The 23,938-nt window shown below is 34.3% G+C and overlaps 2 protein-coding genes across 4 annotated transcripts; one reads left to right on the forward strand and one right to left on the reverse strand.

Annotated features, from left to right (window-relative positions):
* Positions 1-1,011: 1,011 nt before the first annotated feature.
* LOC140048834 (alkaline ceramidase 3-like) lies at positions 1,012-23,803 on the reverse strand. 3 transcript variants are annotated; one of them, XR_011845157.1, is made up of 13 exons: positions 23,384-23,803; positions 19,113-19,223; positions 18,790-18,842; positions 12,220-12,272; positions 11,730-11,847; positions 10,906-10,961; positions 9,909-10,010; positions 9,568-9,672; positions 9,145-9,190; positions 6,326-7,506; positions 5,125-5,238; positions 4,777-4,908; positions 1,012-1,253 (listed from the first exon to the last, which is right to left on the reverse strand). XR_011845157.1 is itself a non-coding variant. In XM_072093632.1 (10 exons), the coding sequence occupies exons 1-10, from the start codon at positions 23,502-23,504 to the stop codon at positions 7,447-7,449; spliced, it is 825 nt and encodes a 274-aa protein (XP_071949733.1). In that variant the 5' UTR covers positions 23,505-23,803; the 3' UTR covers positions 6,143-7,446. The 3 variants fall into 3 exon arrangements, 1 of the variants encoding a protein (XP_071949733.1); XR_011845156.1 differs by having other exon boundaries at positions 1,012-1,257; XM_072093632.1 differs by lacking the exons at positions 1,012-1,253; positions 4,777-4,908; positions 5,125-5,238 and having other exon boundaries at positions 6,143-7,506.
* Positions 2,375-2,719, forward strand: LOC140049777 (uncharacterized). The gene has a single exon (XM_072094725.1). It carries the CDS (start codon positions 2,375-2,377, stop codon positions 2,717-2,719), a length of 345 nt encoding a protein of 114 aa, XP_071950826.1.
* Positions 23,804-23,938: the final 135 nt, after the last annotated feature.

Below are 23,938 nucleotides of genomic sequence, written 5' to 3' on the forward strand. Positions count from 1 at the left end.
TACTGTACTTTCAATAAGACGGTGCACAGATTTGAGTTCCTTGTGTCTTATGTCGGGAAGAATGCAATCAATTCTTAGACGGTACACAGATTTGAGTTCCTGCTTGTGTCTTATGTCGGGAAGAATGCAAGCAATTCTTAGACGGTACACAGATTTGAGTTCCTGCTTGTGTCTTATGTCGGGAAGAATGCAAGCAATTCTTAATCAATTAAATTAACAAATCACAAAACTATTAGTTAATATACAATAATGTGTAATACATATAAGTTGGTGAAAAGATAATTGTATCGAATCGATGTTTAGACTTTAAAATAATCTTTTTCCACAGCTATTTCTATTTCTTAAAACCAAATTTAAGCTAGCTATATAGTCCAGATCCCTATGTATTTTCGTGTGCAGATCATGGGGAAAGTGTAAACATTGTGTTTTATGAATATTTGTACATTTTCTTGAAAAAGTTCTTATTAGACTGAAACATATACCTTCAGATGAATTTGAGCTCTATTTAAAGTATGTCCAACTGTTAGTTACGGAGTTATATGATATGTAGGTCAAAGGTAAAAAATGCCAAAAATCATACTTCCAGCCATTTTTGGGCAAACTTTTCCATTAAAACAAATATTAATATGCATCTCTCAAATAATTTGACACTAACATTATTTAATCTAAGCGTTGCAAAGATATGACCATTTTGTTTTCAATGGGTCAAAACATTCAAATTGAGGTCAGAGGTTTGAATTTTGACAACATGGGTTTTTATAACCAGCATGATTCAAATATTCATAAAACAAAATGTTTACACTTTCCCCATGATCTGCACACGCGCGAAGACACTTTTTTGACATAGGATCTGGAGTAATACGAAGAAATTAATTTTGCCAGCAATAGACCATGCTTGGAATCAAATACCACATTTTAATGTTGACACAATGGCATTGCTGTTAAGTATGCCTTTGTTCACAACATACACAAATTAGAAAAATAAATAATTCAATAAATGTAGTGGTAACTTTATTGCAATGTTCGAAGATATTATATTAACCATCATTATACATTGTTTGTAGGCCTATACGTAAATTATATCTATATAGCAACATGTATGAAGTGATTATCGATATTACTTAAAAATAGAAATGTTCAGATTGTAAACAAAATTGCAATCAATATTTTTGACGATTATAAAGTTTATGTTCAAAGTGGTACCACGTCGCTATCCATTTCGAGAAAAGAACCCGGTGCGGAAACCGATATGCCTATCTGAAAAAATAATATTTACAATAGTTCCAGTTTAAAATGATTAATTAAAGAACTATTAATTACGAAAACAATTTGATAAACTAATTAAAATGTAATATTTACGCATATAGTGCGGCTCCTTAGACCCAAAATACTTCAAATTTGGTTAGAAGCATAAAACTTGGTATCTTAAGGTCATTTAAAATTTGACATTTGACCTCAGATTTCTCAGAACTCATGAACCGTACATTCTATAAACACGGAAATAATGGTAAATGATGCAGAATTACTACTCAATACTATAGGAATTATTTAACAATAATATATCTGGACCTATTTACAGTACTGTATATGACATTTGGAAATAACCACAATTTTGTAATTTGTAACACTCTCTTCAAGCAACCTTTACGACGAAGATACACATGGATGGCACCAGGAGTAACAGGAAGATACCAACTTGATTCCATATTGGTTAGGGAAAGATATAGAAATGCTGTTAAGAATTGTCATTCTTTTCCGGGAGCTGATATTGGTTCAGACCATAATCTTGTTGCAATGATGAAGGATATAAAATTCAAGAAAATAAAAATTGGGAAAGCAAGGAATAGATGGAATCTTAGCCCTACAAAATAGCAACAATGTACAGGAACTATTTAGAGATCAAATAGATATAGATATAGTTAATAAAGAAGATGCGGATGTTGAAAAAAGATGGATTACAGATAAAGAAAGTGATTATAGACAGTGCAAACAAACATGTCAAAAATAGAAGGGGGAAAAGACCAAAAAACCATGGATCACAGATGAGATGATAACACAAATGGAACAAAGGAGGAAATGGAAAATTATAAATACAGAAGAAGGAAGAAAGGAATACAGAAGACTAAATTATCAACTAAGAACAACAACAGATAAGGCAAAAGAAGAGTGGATTAGTAATAAATGTATAGAAATAGATAATCTACAGAAGGCTGGACGGAGTGACATATCATATAAAGTAATACAGGAACTATCAGGAATTAACAATAAAATACGTAAGGGTACACAAGCAGTATTAAAATAAATAAAGAAGATAAATTACTAACTGATAATAATGAAATAAGACAAAGATGGAAAGAATATCTGGAAGAGTTATATGGTGCAGATCTTAAAGCCAATAGTGTGTCCGCTCGAAGATGAACAAAATGTAAATGAGGAAAGTCTGGGACCAATATTTCTGAAAGATGAAATTACAAAAGGAATTAAAAGACAACATGAAAGAAAAGCTGAAGGCATAGATGGGATACCTGCAGAGATGTTAAAACAACTAGGAGAAGTAGCAACCTTGGAACTTACCAAACTTTCTAACAAAATCTACACACAAGGAAAATGGCCAGCGGATTTCACTAAATCTGTAGTAATACCCTTGGAGAAGAAAGTAAACACCCAACGATGTGATGAACACCGAACGATAAGTCTCATACCGCATAATCTAAGATAACACTTAAGGCATTAAATGACAGATTGGCATCAAAACTTGCAGACTATATTGGAAAGGATCAATTTGGTTTTGTAAAATGAAGAAGCACCAGAGATGCGATTGCTGTGCTGAGAGTGATGGGAGAAAAATCCCTAGAATATGGTAACGAATTGTATATATGCTTTGTGGATTATGAAAAAGCATTCGACAGGATTAATTGGATCAAATTGATGGACATCTTGTATAGAATTGGTGTTGACTATCGGGACAGACGGTTAATATGGGAGCTGTATATCAATCAATCTGCATCAATTATAATAGACGGGCAGTTATCTGAACCAGCACAGATAGGTAGAGGTGTCAGACAAGGAGGAATATTGTCAACTAACTTCTACAACATTTATGAAGAATTTCTACTTTCAGAAGCACTTACAGACTGTAGTGATGGAGTAAAAGTTGGTGGTCACAGAATCTCAACTGTACGGTTTGCTGATGATAAGGCTGTGATGGATAACTCTAATTTCGGTTTCCAAAGAATATTAACGAAAATTAATGAAGCAGGGAAAGAATATGGAATGAAGATAAACACCAGAAAAACTAAAGTAATGTGCATTACAAAAAGAGCAAATGTACAAATGGAAATATATGTTGATGGGGAAATTATTGAACAAGTTGATTCCTTTTGCTACCTGGGAACAAAAATAACAACAGATGGCAGATGTAAGAGTGAGATTCTAAGGAGAATAGGAATGGCAAAGGGGAAATTTCTAACAAACAGGAAATTCTTAACAAGTAAAGCAAGTATTGAAACACGAAAAGAAATGGTTAAAGCATTAGTATGGAGTGTTGCATTATATGGAAGCGAAACATGGACATTAAAAAAAAGAGGAAATAAATAGAATAGATGCATTTGAAATGTGGTGTTGGAGAAAAATGCTAAAAATTCAATACACAGAGCACAGAAGGAATGATGAAATTTTGAATGAAATAAGAGAAGAAAGACATCTAATGAAACGCATTAATGAACAGCAGAAGAAATGGATTGGTCACAGTATTAGAAATGGAGGGTTATTGAAAATAGTGATGGCGGGTAGATACGATGGAAAAGCAGGTAGAGGAAGGAAGAGAAAAATGCTACTGGATAGACTTAAAAATGGAAACATATATTACCAACTAAAGGACAAAGCATTAAATAGAGAAGAGTGGAAGAAAATGACTGTCATGGACCTGCCAATTGGCAGATGACAAGATAGACAAGGTAGGTAGGTATATGACATTTCACCGCGTTGACATTTAGTATTAGTGTATTGAAGAAATAAGAGGGAAATCATTCTTTTTTTAAATTAAATGTTTGTATCTTAATTCAAAATTATACTGGGAAGATAGACCAGCCCTCCAGTAATGGTATGTTTCTTTTAGTGAAAAGGTATACTAGTGTCATCCACTATTAGTCTAGGCACAAAATTTGAAAATATGAGCTAGGAGAATGGAATGTTAGAGGCTGTCAAGAAAGCCAGATATCCTAATTAATCCCTTTTGATCACTCTAGGCCCATTTTTTGCCTCGTATTGAAATGGTGGCAATTTTTAAAAGTTCATCCTTTGTAAATCTCGGTTTAATATCTTTAGTAGAGCTTTTTTTGATTTAAGTATCATAGACACATGCAATTCATTACCTTATCACATTGTTTCAAGCAACACTTTAAACGAACATATGACTCACACATAAACACATATGAGAGGAGGCAGCCTATACGAGTAATACTCTTTGCCTCCTTATTTCACTTAAGGTAAGCATCACTTAAGGTAAGCAATCCTTAAAATAAAATAATAATGAAAAGGAATGATTTCCCTTTTTACATAATTACTGTGGTAATCAACACAGTAAATATTATATATTTTTTTCCCATTTTAAAGGTTCGCTCAATAGTTGCTATACCAAATATCATGCTTCTAACCAAGTATCAATTTATTTAGAGCTAAGGAACCCCACTTATATGTTATTGTCGCAAATTAATATATTTTGTTTAACTGAGAAAAGTGAAAAAAGGGAAAATAATATCTTAGAAATTATCTTACGTCTACTTTGACATTTGGTACCAGTATAATAATAATAAAAGCCGTTGGTACATTCGCAATAATATGATAGTGGTATTTCACTTGTGTCTTGCTTACACACTCCACCATTTTCACAATCTCCGGGTTCGCATGCTAGTATAAAAGGTTAGTAGATATTATTTCTTTCTATTTGACTACTTAGCCTAGGAAAAAACGCGCTTTAATATGAATTAGGCCTACTCTACATGCGTCGCTATATTTGCCTGATACATTTTTACATTAAACCAAGTTGTTAAATTGACCTAATTGAAACAGATATTCGGATTTTTTGTAATCGCCTCTAAAAGTTAAAATAGGCCTATATCTTACTTTTCAACAGGTGGCAATTGGTACCAGAATACTCGGATGTACATTTGCAATAATAGTTACCACTTCTGTCTTTCGTGCACACTCCATAATTTTCGCAATTTTCTTCATTGCATACTAGTAAAATCATAATGGTATAAGTTTACACTGGAATAATCTACATTTAAATCCAAATATTGGAACATCTAAAGTATTAAAACAAACACCGAGAAAGTGAGGCAAGCCTGCTGTGCTGATTTTATTTCGAACTTGTTCAGTATTATTTACAGAGTGACATCATTTATAAAACCTATTAATATTAGTCTACTGTTACACTTTGCGTTAACTATTATTTGTTATTATGGTAGCTTGGTCGATGTAAAGCTACTGTAGATTAATTGATGTATTGTAATGTAATACGATTTTAAAGATTTATACGGTCAATTGCCAGTTGTTCTACATTTTGTTTTACTTAATTTTTATAAATGTTTTCACCATATTCAATATTGCTCCCATGTTTCGTATCCCTGTCGTCAATGTAATGTTAATAATTATACTAAATTCAAAGAAGGGCAAGGGTTGATTCTGGATCAGTCATATTCTGATCGAATGAATTAAACTGATTCTAATGACTACTGAATCAATCCAAAATTATTTTTGTCACAAAATGTTATACTTACAATTGTAGGTATTTGGATGTTTGAACTTTCAAACATCTTGTATCCAAAACTGATTTTTGTATGTAAAAGTTGGTAGATTTAAAAAACACATCATTTGGGCCATTTAATATATATTATGCCTAATTCATATTGATAATTTTATATTTATATCTTGTTTTTGTTTGTATGCCTTGCGTGTTTGTGTGACACGACATATGGCGACAGTGGTCCTCTGGCCTCCTTGCGTGTTTGTGTGACACGACATATGGCGACAGTGGTCCTCTGGCCTCCTTGCGTGTTTGTGTGACACGACATATGGCGACAGTGGTCCTCTGGCCTCCTTGCGTGTTTGTGTGACACGACATATGGCGACAGTGGTCCTCTGGCCTCCTTGCGTGTTTGTGTGACACGACATATGGCGACAGTGGTCCTCTGGCCTCTTTTGTGTGACACGACATATGGCGACAGTGGTCCTCTGGCCTCTTTTGCCGCTCTTGGCACACTCAAACTCAATGTGTTGTTTTAAAAGTTGATGAGTAAATAAACTACAAATATAATAATCTTACCTTCTGCTGTGCCTACAACATAGGATAACCCATGAAATAATAGTACAGTTGCTACGAATGTTGACAACCAACTCATCTTTACAAAGTGCACATACGTTTTCAACTTGTTGTCCTTATGTACTCATACATTCACAAATTAAAGGTCATTGAATAATTAATTATCGAATTAACGATGTTATAAACTGAATAATAGTTTAACAACTCCCTGGTAATACATACGTTTCTTTCTTTCTCTCCTTCTTTGTTTCTTTTGTTTTTGTCTTTCTTTCTTTCGATTATATTGTTATTTACAATTAACTTTAACACATTATTAGGCTACCATTGTTTGTACGTTTATTTATATTAACACTAATTAGGATAACACAATTATCTAAATAGTTGCAACATTGCATCTAAAGTAAATAAATTACTATTAACTAAGATAAATTAATATTATTATTATGTATTATACATTATCTGTATGGTTTTTATTCAAGATATTACAAAATGGCCCACACAACTGAAATGTAGCATTTGAAATTTAACAAATGACAAAATTAAACAATTAGTTAATATACAAATACATTATAAAAAGGCTACTTAAATAACTAAGGTGACCAACGTTTATATCTAATGAGGACAAGGTATGCTACGTCAATATTAAATAGACCGATCCTTCTCGTTACGAAACCCAACAACTGTGTTAATAGAAGCAAACACTGGAAGCCTAAAAACAGTGTACAAATGAATTCAGTCAGCACCAAGTTTGGCATTTTGTCTTCAAATGTTAATACTTCATTAAGCTTAAGGTTATTTTTTGTTTTTGTAATAAACAATTCATGCATATTGTATATACCTGTTAATTTTGTTATTATTATTATTATATAGCACCTTTTATACAATTTATCTAGATTGGCAGGTCAAGAAATATTAACAGAAAGACAATGGAAATACGTAGCAGCTCGTAGTACTGGTCTTTTTTGTATAGACAAGGCCCTCTATGGTGACGTGTGAAAGATACGATTCAGTGAATTTCGGATTGACTTTACAAGCAGTGTTTGACATAAACAAAGCCTAATAGGCCTATCATGAATAATTCTATACAATCAAGTCAGTTTATTATAACCATCTAAGTCATGTATTCATGCTTTTTCTTGTCTTGTATTTTCTACACGAATGTAAGGCACAACTCCCATAAATCGCTAAAATAAAAATAAACAAAGGAAGTCAGTTATAAATAATAAATAATTTTAACATTAAATAAGTTTTAATCATCTTGATAAATATACATTGAAATATCCTAAATTACAGTATATCGTAAATGGTATAATAATAGTATCTTTGGAGTTATTATTATTAGGCATAAACATACGATTCCTAAGAAATTAAGTAAAACTGCTCTCTCAGCTGTAAATAAAGTATGTATATATTCAAATGTTTTTGAAATAATAGTTTTGTGACTATAGATATGTGATGACGCTGGTTCTTTTCTTTATGCGCGAACAATTTATAAAAAATGCTATGTGATGCACACTGGTGTTATAGATATAATACGATGTAAGCTGGTGTCCATTGTTAATTGTTAGTGCAGATGGATCAGTATACAAATGAATGTTTATGAGTGTAATGGTACATTCATTATTTGTTTTATATAACATCTATAGATTTCTGCTATTTGAAACAAATAAAAGGTACCCTAGCCAAGGCTTACATTGATTAAAACAGTAACATTTGGTTTTTAATAATATTATATTAAATTTTATATTTATATGGATTTTATAAACACACCTACTTTAGGGCTAATTATGTTTTTTCCAACGATTCCACGTCTTGTAGGGATGTTCCCATTAATTAATCAAGATCCTTCAAACTATCTAAAGCTAATTTAAATGCCTTTTTGATCTAAATTAGTACATATATCTCTCCAGAAATATAGCCTACTTTCATCGCGAAAAACCAGTCATTACATTCAAATCGCGGCGAAAATACAAATTAGGTGGTGAAATAGTATAAAACAAATATTTTCCCGAAAACGAAAAAAAAAAAAAGTTTTGCGGATGAAAAAAAATCTAGTATACAAATTACCCTATAATATGGCTCTGTACTGTGAAATATTCATTCATTCATTCAAAAACATTCATTATTTGTATACTATTGCACGCCATTTTGTTTGTCCAATCAAATGGCAAGAATTTATTTATGTGTTATATAATACAGTATATTATAACATGACATCGATATTAATAATAAAGAATATGAATGAAGTTAACTTTATCGTTAGAATACTGAGGGCGCGCCAATACAAACCATTTTGTAGGGAATGATCGATTTGCCACTGTGCCATATGAATAAGATAATGAATGGCAATGCCAAGTTTACTCTGACCATGGACCTATAAATTAAGGTCCATGCTCTGACGTTGTAAAGGTTAACAACAATAAAAGACATGATGTTTAATATAAAATAATTATAAAAACCATTCATTTAAAATATACAGAAACAAGTTATTGGGAAAATATTTGATTGGATTGGACATAATCTAATTGTAAACTACGATATTGATTATTGAAATGGTCGAAATGAGTATTGATTAAGGTACTAAAAACGGATAACAATATCAATTTATAAAATTCCATAAAATATTATTATATATTTAAAACAACGACACATGATATCAAAATAGGCAATTGTAGCTAACACAGCGGTAAAGGAAGTTAATGGATGGGTAATATTACAATGTTGACGAAATTAATTACAACTGCATGGTAGGTCGACATTGTTTTAAATGGTGTTGTCACTGAAGGCGGTAGTCATAAATTTGACTCTTGATTTATATTTACCTTAATTTTGCGTTTTTTTTGTAGAAAATGACAACGTATATCGTAACTGAAAACAAATAAAAGCCATAAATTAAGTACAACATGCAATTTAAAATGCTTAAGAATTATTTAAAAAGTTTCACATTTGCTTAATTGTTTGTATACAAAGTGTATAATTGCGGTTCATTATTACCGAGAGACACACATAAACCACAGTTAGTATAGACAGTACTTATTATTTCATTCCTTAAAACACGTGGAATCAATTTTAGTTTAGCATCATCATTATTATCATTATCGTTATCATTAACATTATTATTATTATTATTATTGTGGTATGACTCGGGCAGTTTAGCGTTTGCTCTTAAAGAACACAAATACCTTCTCTATGAATATACACTTCTCAATGTCTGTTTAAATAATCAGAATGAATACAAAACTCACACAAACAAAATATGAAATGTAATTCCTAAGCCAGCACAGATATGCCACCATCCGTGAAGTTGAAGAAGTGGTCGCAATATAACTGGTAAAATTGTTCTAAAGTACCTATAAAAATCGAAAACAATTGCAAAATAAAAGATTGAAGTAAAACTCTGATAGCAAGGATTAGATCAAAGAAACGTATCTCCATTGGGATCCTGACAATGAAAATAGTTTTTAAAAATAATGTGCAGGTTTATTTATTCCTCCGTCATACATACTACGCGTTGAATGATTGAATATAGCAAAATGTTTGATAAAAAAACAGATACAGAACAAAATGAACACTTCAATGTACTCACTGTAATGATGGACAAATTGAATAATCCAAACACCAACAAGCAGTTCCCAATGTGTAGCACGTGATTGCACAATAGAAGAATTTCCCTGAACAATCAGTTGTCCTTGAAACAAAACACACATCAAATATAAAAACAAATTATATTAAATTCTCATTTTCTTTCATTGTACAAATTTCACTAAGTTTAATTTATTAATTTTATTTGTTTCCTTTTTAAACTAAAATTTAAATTTGTCTAAATATATATCCTTGGCATTTAGTTTAATTTCATGCTGAAATTGAATAAATTAAAGCAAATCAAGTGTCTGCATTGAAACATACAGTGAAACCCCTATTAAGGGACACCTTAAATATATTGTCCCCCTGCAATAATTAAACAATTTGTTGCCATGCCATTTTGATTAACTTGATTAAAAAAAAAGGCCTATTCAACGTCTGATCTTATTAATCTTTATTTTTCATATTTTAAAGGACAGATTTAAAAGAGGTTTTGCTGGGGGGAAAAACAAATATACCACTAAAATAAACAATAATTGACCTGGACTCAAGACATTGAGAAAACTTTACCATTTAGCACCCAAATTTCACCAATAAAAATTGTGAAACCAGAGAAAGTACCATACTTTTATGATATCTATTTTTGTATTAATACCAATATAAAATCAATATAATTATTTGGTCTTTTTGTTGTTTTTCGAATTGAACCAACACATCATATTTTATGAATTCTAGAGAAAGTTTGCTTTTGCCTTTTGAGGGGATTATTGGGATAACAAGAAGAAATTTACAAGAGAAAAAATGTAAGCAACACAAAATCAGTCTGTCCAGTCTGATGGAGACCAATAATAATGTGATGAAGGTACACAATTCGATTTCTATAAAATTCTATTCAGAATGGATACATCTTTTGGAAGACTCGTATGCCTTAAAAATACACGACAACCGATGTTTAGCTATTGGTTTAAATTTTACAGTACGAAACTGTTAAAAATACCTACCTAATGAAATTAATTGACAATGCAATCATGGTTATTCCAAGTATACCAAACGATATCTAAACAAGAAAAAAAAACGTATCATAATACAGTAATCAATTTTAAATTGAAGTTTGAAAGGTAAAATAACGAAAATTTAGTATGACGTTTTTGTAGAACCGCATATTGAAATTTACCCAAAATATTGAGACTCTTTTTTGCTATTGGGTAAGGCCTTACGGTATTGTACACTAAAGTAGGCCTACACTGTTGACATATATCACTTTGTTTTGGATCTCGTATGCCTAGGCCTATTGGATCTTGTATATCCAGACGATAGACGGCGGCACACTACACATAAAACTGCACAACAACAACAACTGGAAACGGGATAATAGTGGCGTGGTGATTGCCTTTCGATCTTTAGGTTCAGGTTCAATCCTGACCAAGGTTCGGATTCAATCCTAACCTAAGTTCAGGTTCAATTCTGTCGGGACTACCAATTACGACAGTTCGCCCTACATTTCATAAGACTATAAAGCACACGATAGTAAATCTTATAAATAGCGGGTAAGCTTTATTTTTGTTTTTATTTATTTTAATCATTTCGGCAATAGACATGATAAACTTTACAAAACATAGAAATATATAATATAAAAGTAGAAGATGGATCCAAGTAGAGACAATTAAAGGCATTACAACGCTGCTGCTGGATGGGTTCTTTCAAACGTAAATACGCGCGGCGGCCGCCGCCGTCGGCATGTGGCTTTCAAAACAAGAAACCATCTGGCCTCACTATGATATTGATACAATTATAGAAAACAGTGAAGAGATAGTTAGAACCGTACCTGAAATATTGATGGAATCAAAAAAACAACATAGACAATGGTGACAGTAACAGCACATAGTAGCAGCGAAACTCCTAACATGATGTTATAGCTTTTCGGAGAAGAACTACATGCAAACCTGAAAGATAAAATTAGTTTCTTCATTATACCCCGCCTTAGGTTTTTGTTCACCCATGTATGTTTGTGGGTTTGGTGTTTTTTTAACCATGAGGCCACAGTTTTATAAAATCTCACAAAATTTGTGAAAATGATCTATGATCCATCATCCAAACATGTATTATTGTAGTAGGTTACACTCTCTAACTGCCCTCAAGTTGTTGTTTATTGTTATTCAATATTTATCATTATTTCCTTTGCTTAAAGTGAATTGAAACCTTGGTTTATCAAAAGTATTTGCTTCATCTTTTGTACTGTTATTGTTTGAATTTCTAAGAATTATCAATTTTGAATGAATTGTAGACTTAAACTAAAAAACGTACTAAATACTTACAGACAATATAAAAATATACAACAACCCCATAGCATAGGTAACTCATCCAGGAGCTGAAATCAATTGAACAATACATATTACATGCATATCAAAATGTAAAACTCTTAAAATTTGAATGTATATGTAAATGGGAGAATAACCTGACTACTGGGCTGAATTGTGCACAGGGGTGGACGACACATACCACAACTTTCTACTCCCCTCAGGGTCCCTTCGTGTCGAGTGCTGCCAACAAGCGGCGCTCGTTCGTCTGTTTAGGACTGAATGTAAATAAATCTCAAGACTATTTGGTTACCAATACATTTATTGAGCAATACTATTGTAGCCAATAAACAAAAGGTGAAAAGACTTTAAATTCAATAGATATGCCTATATCAATATACACTCCATACGCTAGTACATAGGTGTCATAATGGCAATTAATTAATATGCATAGGTTATTCTCTACCTCCCCCAGTCTTTAGGTCATCAAAGACTAATTTAATAGTTAATTGTCCTCAAACCCATAGCGCAAAGGAGGTCGTCTTTTGCGATCCGAACGACGTGGAACAACTACTGGCTGGACTGGTACGGTTTCGGTCGGAGGCTTGGTCAGTGTCTTATCTGCAACCGTCGGGTGGCATTCCGGTAAAGGTACGGTTCCAGTGGATGCCTTTGTTGTCCTATCTGTGGCAGAAGGTTGGTTTTCAAGCGGTGCTGGTATAGATTGAGGTGGTGTTATGTCTGTGGGAGAATGGGCTGGCGTAGGAGCTATTAGTGCTGGTGCCTGTTTCACAGGGAGGAAACGAAGGTCTTCAGATATGGTACGTTTGAGTTCCGGTTGATATACAGGTATGTACTTTCGAAGGAAACGTCTGTTACGCAACGTGATCCTACCAGAACCATCAACCCGTACCATATATTGGTCGAATTGGCGTACTTCGACGACTGTTCCTGTCTTGTCCCATTTAGTTGGATGTGGGCCAGTTTGGTTTTGGACTCGTACCAAATCACCCACAATTAAGGGTGGAAGACGGCGAGTGTGTTGTGTCCAGTACTTTGCAGAATGCATGTGGCGATTCCGAAGTGCCATTTCACGGTCTTCTAAAGTGCTCTGCCATGTCGGATGCGGCAAGTATTTGCTTTCAAGAATTGGTGTATCAGATCCTTAATCGGACGTCCAAAGACACATATAGCGGGAGATGTTTTGGTTATTGGATCCGGTGTGTTCCTGTACTGAAGAATTGCCTGTTGAAATGCATTAGTGTCCAGTTCACCATGGGGGCCTGTGTTATTGGTTATCAAGCGCTTGGCTGTTTTCACTCCTACCTCTGCTCTACAATTAGAATGCGGGAAAGCAACTGATGATAGGCGGTGATGAATGCCCCACGACTTCAGGAATTCCTGAGTATTCCCTGAAGATAGTTCATCACAGATGCCGAAGGTCATAAACACCCGACGGAGCGTGGCTATGAGTCCTTGTGCCCCTTCAGATGCTTTTTCGATTATTGGCCAGTTTGAATATCTATCGACGATGACTAGGTAGCTATTCCCCTTGTGGTGAAAAAAATCTGCACACAAGCACTGAAATGGGTACCATGGATACATTGGCGGATAAGGTGGTGCTGCAGGCTGAGACGGTGTCATCCTGTTGCAGTCATTACATCTCTCTCTATAAGCCTGAATATCCTTAGTAATACCGGGCCAAAAAATTGATGCTTCAGTTCGTGCGATCATTGACGAAACTCCCTGATGTGCAGCATGTAGCGATTTTAGGACATCTATGGCACAACTATGCGGTCTTTATAGTATTACACCATCGATTAATTCAAATTCAAATTCAAATAAACATTTATTTCTTTCATTCATATTTGAGTAAAAAAAAAACATTATCATTTCTGATATTTTATATATAAATATTTTTTTTTAGAGATATAATACAGTAAATCATAATGTATAAAAAAAAGATGATTCAGTTATATACAAAATGAAAGAGGCAAAAAAAACCAAGAAAGTATCGATCAATTGGAAACAAAAATCCAATTGAAACTTGTATGTTGGGAAGCCATGTAAGAAGATTATATACTTATATATATATATGTAAACATATAACTACACATACACATATAGATTCACGTAGCATACCAGGCAGTTCATGGCGTGAGTGAGGCATACCCAACTCAATTATAGTGAGCAGATTGGCCATGTTGTCGTCGCTATTTGTCTCCAGCTTGACTTTATCCCACGTAATACATTGTAGATCGTCCAACGCCATAGAGCTGAAGGTAAGTAACTGTTGATCGACACTCTCACTGGTCAACATCGTCGGTCCGAAGGCAGAATACTGGTGAGGTAGTCTCCATGTTGTTGAGGTTGGTTATATTGGCCTCGTCCGTAAGCACTGGTGTAAGAACATTCTTAGGGCCGCATGGGTGTCGAGAGATTGAGTCAGCAGCTCGGTGACGTGCTCCGGGGATATGAATCATTCGAAATCTGTACCGGAGTGTCTTCTCCTTTAGGTTTCGGAGACGTCCATTTGGAATGTCCTCCAACGATCTGTCACCAAATATTTTTAATAGAGGCTTATGATCAACTGCAATAGTGAGATCATTACAGCCTAGGACAAAATAGCGTGCTTTCTCAAGTGCATATCGTGATTCGGCTGAGCTTGTAAATCGACTACCAACTAGCGTGATCTTCCAACCTGTACTGCAGCAGAATGGTATGGTAGATGGACATTCGTAATGCTTCTGAAGCAGCCAGAATCCGATACCCGTCTTGGACCAACCTGTAGCAAGATATGTAGGTGGAATATTCTAACACCTTCCTCGATCTCACTGACTATAATGAGTTTGGATTCTTAAAATTATGTTGTAGGTTATTGTTCCATTCAAATGGTGTCTCAGTTGTCGAAACGGTATCATTCGATCAGCCAGCTACAGAAAAAGCATTGGCAACTTGATTTACCAAACCAAACCAAGATCGTATGTCAGATATATTCTTCGGTGTAGGAAATTCCATTATCGCATTCAAGTATTTTTTACATGGACGGACAGATGTTGGTGATATCTCAAATCCGGCAAATTCTACTGTATCTTGTCCAAATGTGAACTTGGATGGGTTCAGTGTTATACCGTTTTTACCGCAAACATCTAGCCATTTCACTGCCTGGAAGAAGCTCTGTTCCAAATTGTCTGACCATAGGATGGCATCATCGACACACTTTGTTTTATCCGGAATGTCAGACACAATTTCATCGTACCTTCGTGTATAACCATCACCTGAAGCTATGTAACCTTGAGGTGCGACGCAGTAGCGATACCTTCCCCATGGAGTGATGAAAGTTGTAAAGCGTCGATCTTCCTGCAGTATGGGGATGCTGTGGTAGCCATTCCATGCGTCAAATACAGTTTTCTTTTTATTTGCAGGCACTAAGCGTGCTTGTTAAAACGGTGACTGTGTATGGTGGGTCTCTCGTGTAGCATGTGCATTCAATGACTGTAAATCAACTGTGCGTCTTGGCTTACCATTCTTCTTAGCGCATATGACCATACGATGACACCAAGTGACTGGTTCACCAACTGGAACAGGTTCAATAACCCCAAGTCGGACGTCTTGATCTATGCCAGCCTTAACCGCTTCTCGCCAGTGGAGAGGAACTGGAGTGTGATATGCCACAGGCTTGGCCTCGGTATCAATCATCAACTTCATAGGCTTAACCTTCATAAGAGGCAGTGGTTGGTATTCGCAGACATTGAAGGTGCTTGATGCATAATATTCTAACAGAAAGTTTTCAAGCCTTTTTCTATTCCCGTCTGTAGCCTCACAGGGCAGTTTGTTTGGCATAGGTGGTGGTGCTTTTCTGAGTGGACACTTGCACGTGATAGTCTCAAGTTCCTGGGCGGAGAGGGTTGTCGTCATCGGCACCGACCTAGGTGTTTCCCCTATCATTGGGAAGGACTTGGAGACTATACCGAGTGCTATACATGCCTCACGACTAAGGAATATTTTTAATGAGCTTTCGGTGATATACGTGACTTGTCTAGTAGTGACAGTCTTACCAAGTTCGTCCACACCCCTATATCGAAGGATGGCGGCACCAAGTATCGTGATTCCACCATTATTTGCAGCTTTCATTTTCATCGAGACTGGTAGGAGCTGAGTTACTTTCATCTGCAGCCGACGTAAAATATCAGTACCAGCTAAGCAACTTTGACAACCAGTATCAGCCATGACCAAGGCTTCAATTTTTGGAGTACTTTGTGAGAGGTTATACCCCAGTGCTTCATAGTCCTCTGGTAAGGCTTGTACCATAAGTTTGGTGAATGGATGTGGTCCTGGTTTCATTCGAATCCAAGTGTCATTCAAGTCATCATATATGTGATGGTCAAGAGCAAGAGGCCGAGCAACGACCATATCTGCATGAAATGTTGTACACAACGCTGTGGTACTGTTAGCATCACCTTTCCTTGACGAAGATCGATTCAATATGATGTTTAATGCCACATTTGGAGCAGGTTTTACCATAGGCAGGGCATACCTGCCTGCGCATCGTTGGTGAACTCTTCGCACCGTGTCCCTTATTACCGCAATATGTACAAATTGGGTCAGAGCCAATCTTAGCCAGTTGCTTTTGCAGTTGTTGATATGAGCTGCTGGCCGATGCTCCTGTAGTTGTAAGAGGAGACGAAGAGCGCTTACCAGCTTCTTTTGCCTCAATATACAAAATGACAGCTTCCAATGTTATATCTTGGTTGCGCTCCGCAAGTAGGTCAAGCTGAATTTCCTGATCTGCCAGGCCACGTATCAAAACATCTTTCACCCTCTCATCCGAATAATAGATATCAGTCTGGCAGTCCGTACACTTTACAGTGAATTTGCAAACAGACGACTGTCCACGAACACGTGCAGCAAACGACCGTATAATCTCATCTCGATCTTGACGCATGTCTTTCTCATTCCAGCGAGGATGTCAGCTTCGGGCTTTGTAGTTGATACACATGTGGTTGATCGCATTAGGTCCCTTCTTAGCTGATCATCGCAGCATTCCAGCAGCTGAACCTTTCTTTCCTTTCCAGCATACTCATTCCACCTTGACAGGAAGTAGTCGCACTCCTCGCTGGTGCCTGCTGATGATATCGATGGCCGTTTAACCCGTTCAACCTTAGTTTGTTTCGAAGCAGAGTGTGAGCTGGCATGTGCAGTGAGCAGTGCAGCAACTATGGCATCTCCCAGGTTATCCGGTGTGGTGTATAGACATCTATCTATCGGGCAGGTCACGGCTGGCATCGTTGTTACTTCGTTTTGTTCATAAATAAATCTTAAGACTTTTTGGTTTCCAATACATTTAATGAGCAATAATATTGTAGCCAATGAACAAAAGGTGAAGAGACTTTATATTCAATAGATATGCCTATATCAATATACACTCTATACGCTAGTACATAGGTGTCATAATGGCAATTAATTAATATGCATAGGTTATTCTCTAGAATGGACCAGTACAACTTCCGAAAGATGTACTCGGTTCTTTAAAGTGCACACGAGACAGATGTTAATTGTGAAGTTTTAAGTTCTTATTCGAGAAGACTTATTTTACCACCAGAACAATGGTCGAGGAGTGCCGATTTTATAGCTATGGCCCTGCGACAGCGCCCATGCCTTAACCGCTCAACTCGACTAAAATAAGGAAATGGTGACATATATATAAATCTTTCTTTCCCTTCTTTTATTTCCAAAACAAACCAAAAGCAAATGAAAATCTATTAAAAAATATATTATAGATATTACTCATTAATTATTTTACGTATTATATATAATATAGTTTATTTGGTAATGAGCTATATCGTAGGCCTACACGTCCTTTATTTGTAACATTCCTAATCTTCATATATTTACAATAAAACTAATTTTTTCTTTTCTTTTAACATTTTTAACTTTTAATCATTTCTTTAATATTGCACTTTGTAAAATTGTTTGCCTTCTGTAGTTGCGTACATTTTTGTTGTTTTGACATAAATACCTCAATGTATAGGCCTATTACATATTTTCAATTGTTGCACTGAGTACAAATATTTGTCTCGGTTGCCTCTTTGGAGTTATTATGTCCCTTGGTTAATTTGGGTTTGTTTCATGTGTTTTTTTCAAGTAACAACGTTTACATCGAACTGAAAATACAGTACGTTGTTTGGGTCAACATTAAAACATAAAGCACATGTGTCTAGAGACATACTAGTCCACTGCCACTGCCCTTTGATTCTCAAACATGTAAATACCCGTCATAAGTATAAGGCGCAATAGTTAACCATTATTATTTGTTATGACAACAAAGTTCAACCCTACAATTTTGTATGATTTCCGTATTTGTAGTAAAATATCATAATATCCGTAAATTAACATATTTCTGTCAATTCCTATGGAATGTTGCCAGCATGTTTTTAAACTATGAATATTGATGCATGGGTAAACTTATTGCAATATATTTGCTGGTCCTGTAAATGGTGAAATTCGATTAATGCTATACTACAGTACTGTATATAAGTGTGAGTTTGTTTTCAATAAACCATTTCTCTGAATATCCTGTATTCTCACCTGCATATGGAATTGCAATGTCATATGAAAGCACCATGAACCAATACCGACAGCTAAAAAATTAGAAAACAACAATAATTCATTGTTGTAATTGTTATTAAATTAATTATTGTCTGCCACCAGCCATGACATCATAATAATTATCTGATGACAATAGTCATAGTTATCGTTGATACGTCATATTCATATTATATTCGTTAACTTCAATTTCGTTGAAACTCATCACATTCAGAGAAATTATTCCAATTGACACTAGCCATTGTGACATGTTGTTTTTAGACTATTTTACTGTTAAAGTTTAGTCCTACATGTGCTGATCTTACCTAGCAAAGCAATGTAACCACATATCGTACGTGGTTCAGATTTGTCTTGAAAAGTAGTTATAAGACCTAAAATAGCAGGAATGATTATACCAAGGTTTGTCACTGTGTTCCCTGAAAGTATAATATTATAGAAAGCATTATTATGGAAATACAAGATAGTAGTGAAGAAAATACGATCATGATGAAATTTAAAAATAGTATTAATTAGTAATAATTGAAACACCCAGTAAGATTTTTACATAACCTTTATACAAGTAAATACTTGAAAGAGTAAACCACAAACACGAACGCATATACAATTATTTAAATCCCAAATACAACTCTCCCGAGTTAAATCAACAATCTTATCAATTGCTATCTGAAAATCAATTATGCTCTACAGTTGGACTAATAATTAGAGATAGAAACGTACACAGATGGTTTTAGCAACACACACAAGTCACACTGTACACATGAATAATTGCTGAGAAGCGATAGTGATCGTTTGTTTTATGGCTTTAGAGTACTTTCAATATTTGTCTTTGTGAAATTACGATCGGATATGAAATAGTTAATGAGTTAATCATATTGAGGTCCAGAACACATTTCCATCTAAATATACAAATTCTACGTTTTTAAGATAATATACCGGATGAGAACATTTGATACGGTACTTTAGGTCTACTTATGTTTTCATGGCAAAGATCTAACATGTGATATACTTGTTTGAATCGACGTCTTTACCCTATAAAAACAGGTAACCATCACAAATATACTCCAAATAAAACTGTATCAACAGACGTCGTTCAACATTTAGTTGCTTCATTTTATTATTTATTTATTTAGGGCCTATTTAAAAAATATGTATTTACATTACTGTAGTAATTACAAAATCACAAAACATAAAATCTTTAAAAAATTTAATTTTCTACAAACTAAAGGCCTAGACTTGTATTGTAACTACCAATTTCACATTCTTTTAAAATCTATACTTTATAAACTTTTAATAAAAAATTGTAATATCAATTAATTTTATTTCTAATTGAAACCACATAACACATTTGATGAAATAGAGGACAATAGTAATGTCTGCGGTATATATCATGTCATTCATTTAAGAATTCAAACAGATCAGGTTATTGAGATAATCATGCGTCAACCCTTCTGAATCAATGCATATTAAACATGACATCGACGTTGATTGTGTTGTAAGACGTTGTTTAAGTAGAGTATAGTATAATTATGTTATCTTGTGTCTGTAACCTACGGACATGACTATTGATAGTCCTTGGTAATGATAGAGACAAAAGGTACAAAAAGAAGACAATTTTTGGAAGAAAATTGAAATAAATCTGTAGAATATGGTATATTTTTTTCCAAATTCGTTTTATGTAACCGAACGGTACACTATATCATTAGAGTATCGGGCAATTTTATGTTTCACTATGAAACTATATAAACTAAATTAGTCTTTAGTACTATGGTTTTTTTTATAAGCATTTGCTTCTTGAATTTCTTTGTTTAAATCAGATATTTTTAATTTGCTGTCATAGTGAAATTTTCATCGTTTAAAGAAAATAAAGAAGTTGTCAAATTGCTTAGTTTATACAATACAGGTGAACCAGAAATGAACTAAACTCAAAACGCAATTGTTTTGACGAATCGTAGTTGTTTGTTTGTGTGTGATACGGTTGTATCCCGAGTTTGCTATCAAGTAAAATTGCTTGCATGGCGTTTGCAAATTGGTGCCGATAAAATGAGGAATGTTAACAGGAAATACTGGCATCTTGGGACATGGTACGATTGAAAACACATTTTTTGTTTATTAATGATTTCCTACTCGGACATTCCGGCATTGTGCAAATCACCGTGTAAAATGACATACATCATGACAGTTGTGGTAGGATGAACGAATTTTAAGGCTGTCGCTTTTTGTAGACATAATTATAATGGCGTAAACATTGAAAATCATAGAACTATACAGTGCAGTTCCATGTATCATTTCAGACAATGATTGACTTCAGTGCAGTTAAACACCATACACCATCTCTGGAGGATCATGCTTAACCGTATAAGTTTTAATTATATTATTTATTTTATGAAACAGAGAATTATACTGGTACACATATACAAATGGACGCAACACAACGCATTTTTATGGACTTTCTTTTAGTGGAATTTAAAAATATGATGCAGGCTGTTTTATATTAATATTGAATTTCAATACACTTTGTGTATAAGACTATTTATATTGTATTGAATAAAAACAAGGATGCGATTTCATAGCTGCTAAGCTATCTCAATGCCGGATTAGGCTATATTCATCGGATTACCGGTAAAATAAATATTGTTATTAACTGTTTGTATATATACAATATATATATCACTGGGCGGTTTAGAATTAATGTTCTATGTCTAATGTGTTTATGAAAATATCTCTCCGGCGATCCCGCTTCTTAAAATAAAATACTGATAAATTTGATCTCTCGTGCTCGTGCAAGTACAATTGACGGACTAGTACCACGCCGAGAATGTTAAAGAGTCACTATCCAATCGGGTTTGAACTATATCATGAAAGCCCTAGTGGTTTAATGGTTATGACATCTGCATATCAAGCAGAAGGTCCGGGTTCGAATCTTTGTTGGGGTGACTTTTTCTCATTCTCACAGATTTCATCATCTTCGTTTAAATTGATTAATTAAATTTCCGGGTGGTTTAGAATTAATATTATGCCATGTTTATATATAAATATATAGTAATTAAGTACGACAAATAAACTTAGTTATGAATAAAAAAAATGTTTATAAATTTAAAAGTGTTTTAAAGGTAGGCCTATCATGGAAATGTTCTGAAACATCTTGTATAGTTTCGTCTTAAATTATAATATCCTATCCTGCACATAAAAAGTAGAGCTATATTCTTCATTCATAATAACAGTGGGCACATGGAATCAAGAAAGTTTATAAAGCTTGTAATGTCCATGCTTTCATTCATCTTTCTAATACAAACATATATGGTACATTGTTGTTGTCCCCCCTACAAATGCTGAATAAAACAATGAGTAGCCCTGTTTTATGTTATTATGTATTACCTATTATCAGGAATTGGATAGACCGGAAGATTAGTAATTCTCGGGGTACTAGAACAAAAATCTCCCCAAATTGTCAATACGTTAGCTTCGGCAAACATCATAACCGAAACCTGCATCTTTTAGATTAATAATTAGCAGGATTACTGCCCTGGGATGATATACATTATTTTATATGGCGAGTTGACTAAAATTAAACAATGCAATCAAACAATAATTATAATTATATGCATTGTGCATTCATTATTTCAAGTTCTAATTTATTGATTATCACACAAATAATAAAAACATATACAGATAAAGGGGCATATAAGCGCAGTCTCAAATCTTGCAACACCAATATCAATGTATAGGTTAATAATAGAAAAGATGTGGTTAATTATTGGTGTAATAAATGATTAATGTTGTTATGGACATTAAGTAAGAAAATTGATGTTGAGTCTTTGCTGAATCTATATTAATTAAGAAGGATCTGCCTCTCTACTCTCTTCCGTAAAATTGTCAAAATCGATAATAAAAAAATATTCAACTTGCGAAAGGAAAAAAATTACGCCTACGGTGATAGTTGTTACTACAGTGAACTTCTCCTTTCGGACATCCCTATTCAGGGGACACCACTATAAGGGGACATCACTATTAAGGGGACACGTTTCTGTAAAAAAAAATTAACCCCTATACCACGGCCAACTCTTATTCAGGGGAAGCTTGTCCCCAAGTATCCAATTAAGGGATTTTACTGTATTTTAATCTATCAAACTTTATATGAAGCATATCTTGATTATTAGCGATGATGACAGACATGAATACATGTTGAAATATCTGGTATTTTATATTAGTATCAATAATCCAACACAATCCAATTTCCAACAAAAGGTCTATTGAACTCGTAAACCTGATTTAAAACACAATGCCATCAGGACCAGAATTTTGATGATCTGGTGTTCGATATTTTCGCACAATAAGGATACATTATGAATACTAGTTGAGTTCAATATTGTACGGGTAATTGGTATAAATTGATTTAAATAGGACGTGCACGCACTTTTAATTGTCACAGAGGGCATAAACATACAGGTATAGTCCAAACATCTATAATTTTGATTTGCCATCTCGGAGTAGTCCTATTTGTAGTTTGAATAAGGATTGTTAATATAAAATAAAAATAGTATGGGTTATGAATTATGTAATAATAATGATAACTTACAGAATTCAGCGATGTAGAACGAGACAACGTAATCATCTTCACACCAATCAATTGTAGATGTAGGAATTCCCCAGTAGCCATGAACATAATTGCCCACTTGACTCTCAGTAGACATGTGCATTGTGCTTAATTCATACGACTTAGAAAAAGATCATCCTACAAATAAGAAGAAAACACCTTCCTTCCCTTCTACACTAAAGACAAGTCAACACGAACAAGCATACATCTACTGCACAGTACTGACTCTAACGCCCCTCTAACGTAAAATGTAAACACTGTTTTTGTTGTTATTATGCACCAGATCAGTCTCAAAAGCTCATTCATCCGAAACGCACTGAAGTGGAACAACGATGAGTTGGCATTATACCCGACCCGGTTGTTCTAATACGGATACAATGGCTCGGATAAATAAAGGGATTATTATTGTTAGTATTCAAACTTGTGTACAACAGTATTACTATTAGTCTTACAACTATACAGACCAGGGAGTTACAACTCCCCGTACAGACAATACAAGTTATAGCTTGTGTTTATTTCAGCCCTTGATCAATTCGC

The sequence above is a fragment of the Antedon mediterranea genome, chromosome 5 (assembly GCF_964355755.1).
Source record: "Antedon mediterranea chromosome 5, ecAntMedi1.1, whole genome shotgun sequence".
Lineage (NCBI taxonomy): Eukaryota > Metazoa > Echinodermata > Crinoidea > Comatulida > Antedonidae > Antedon > Antedon mediterranea.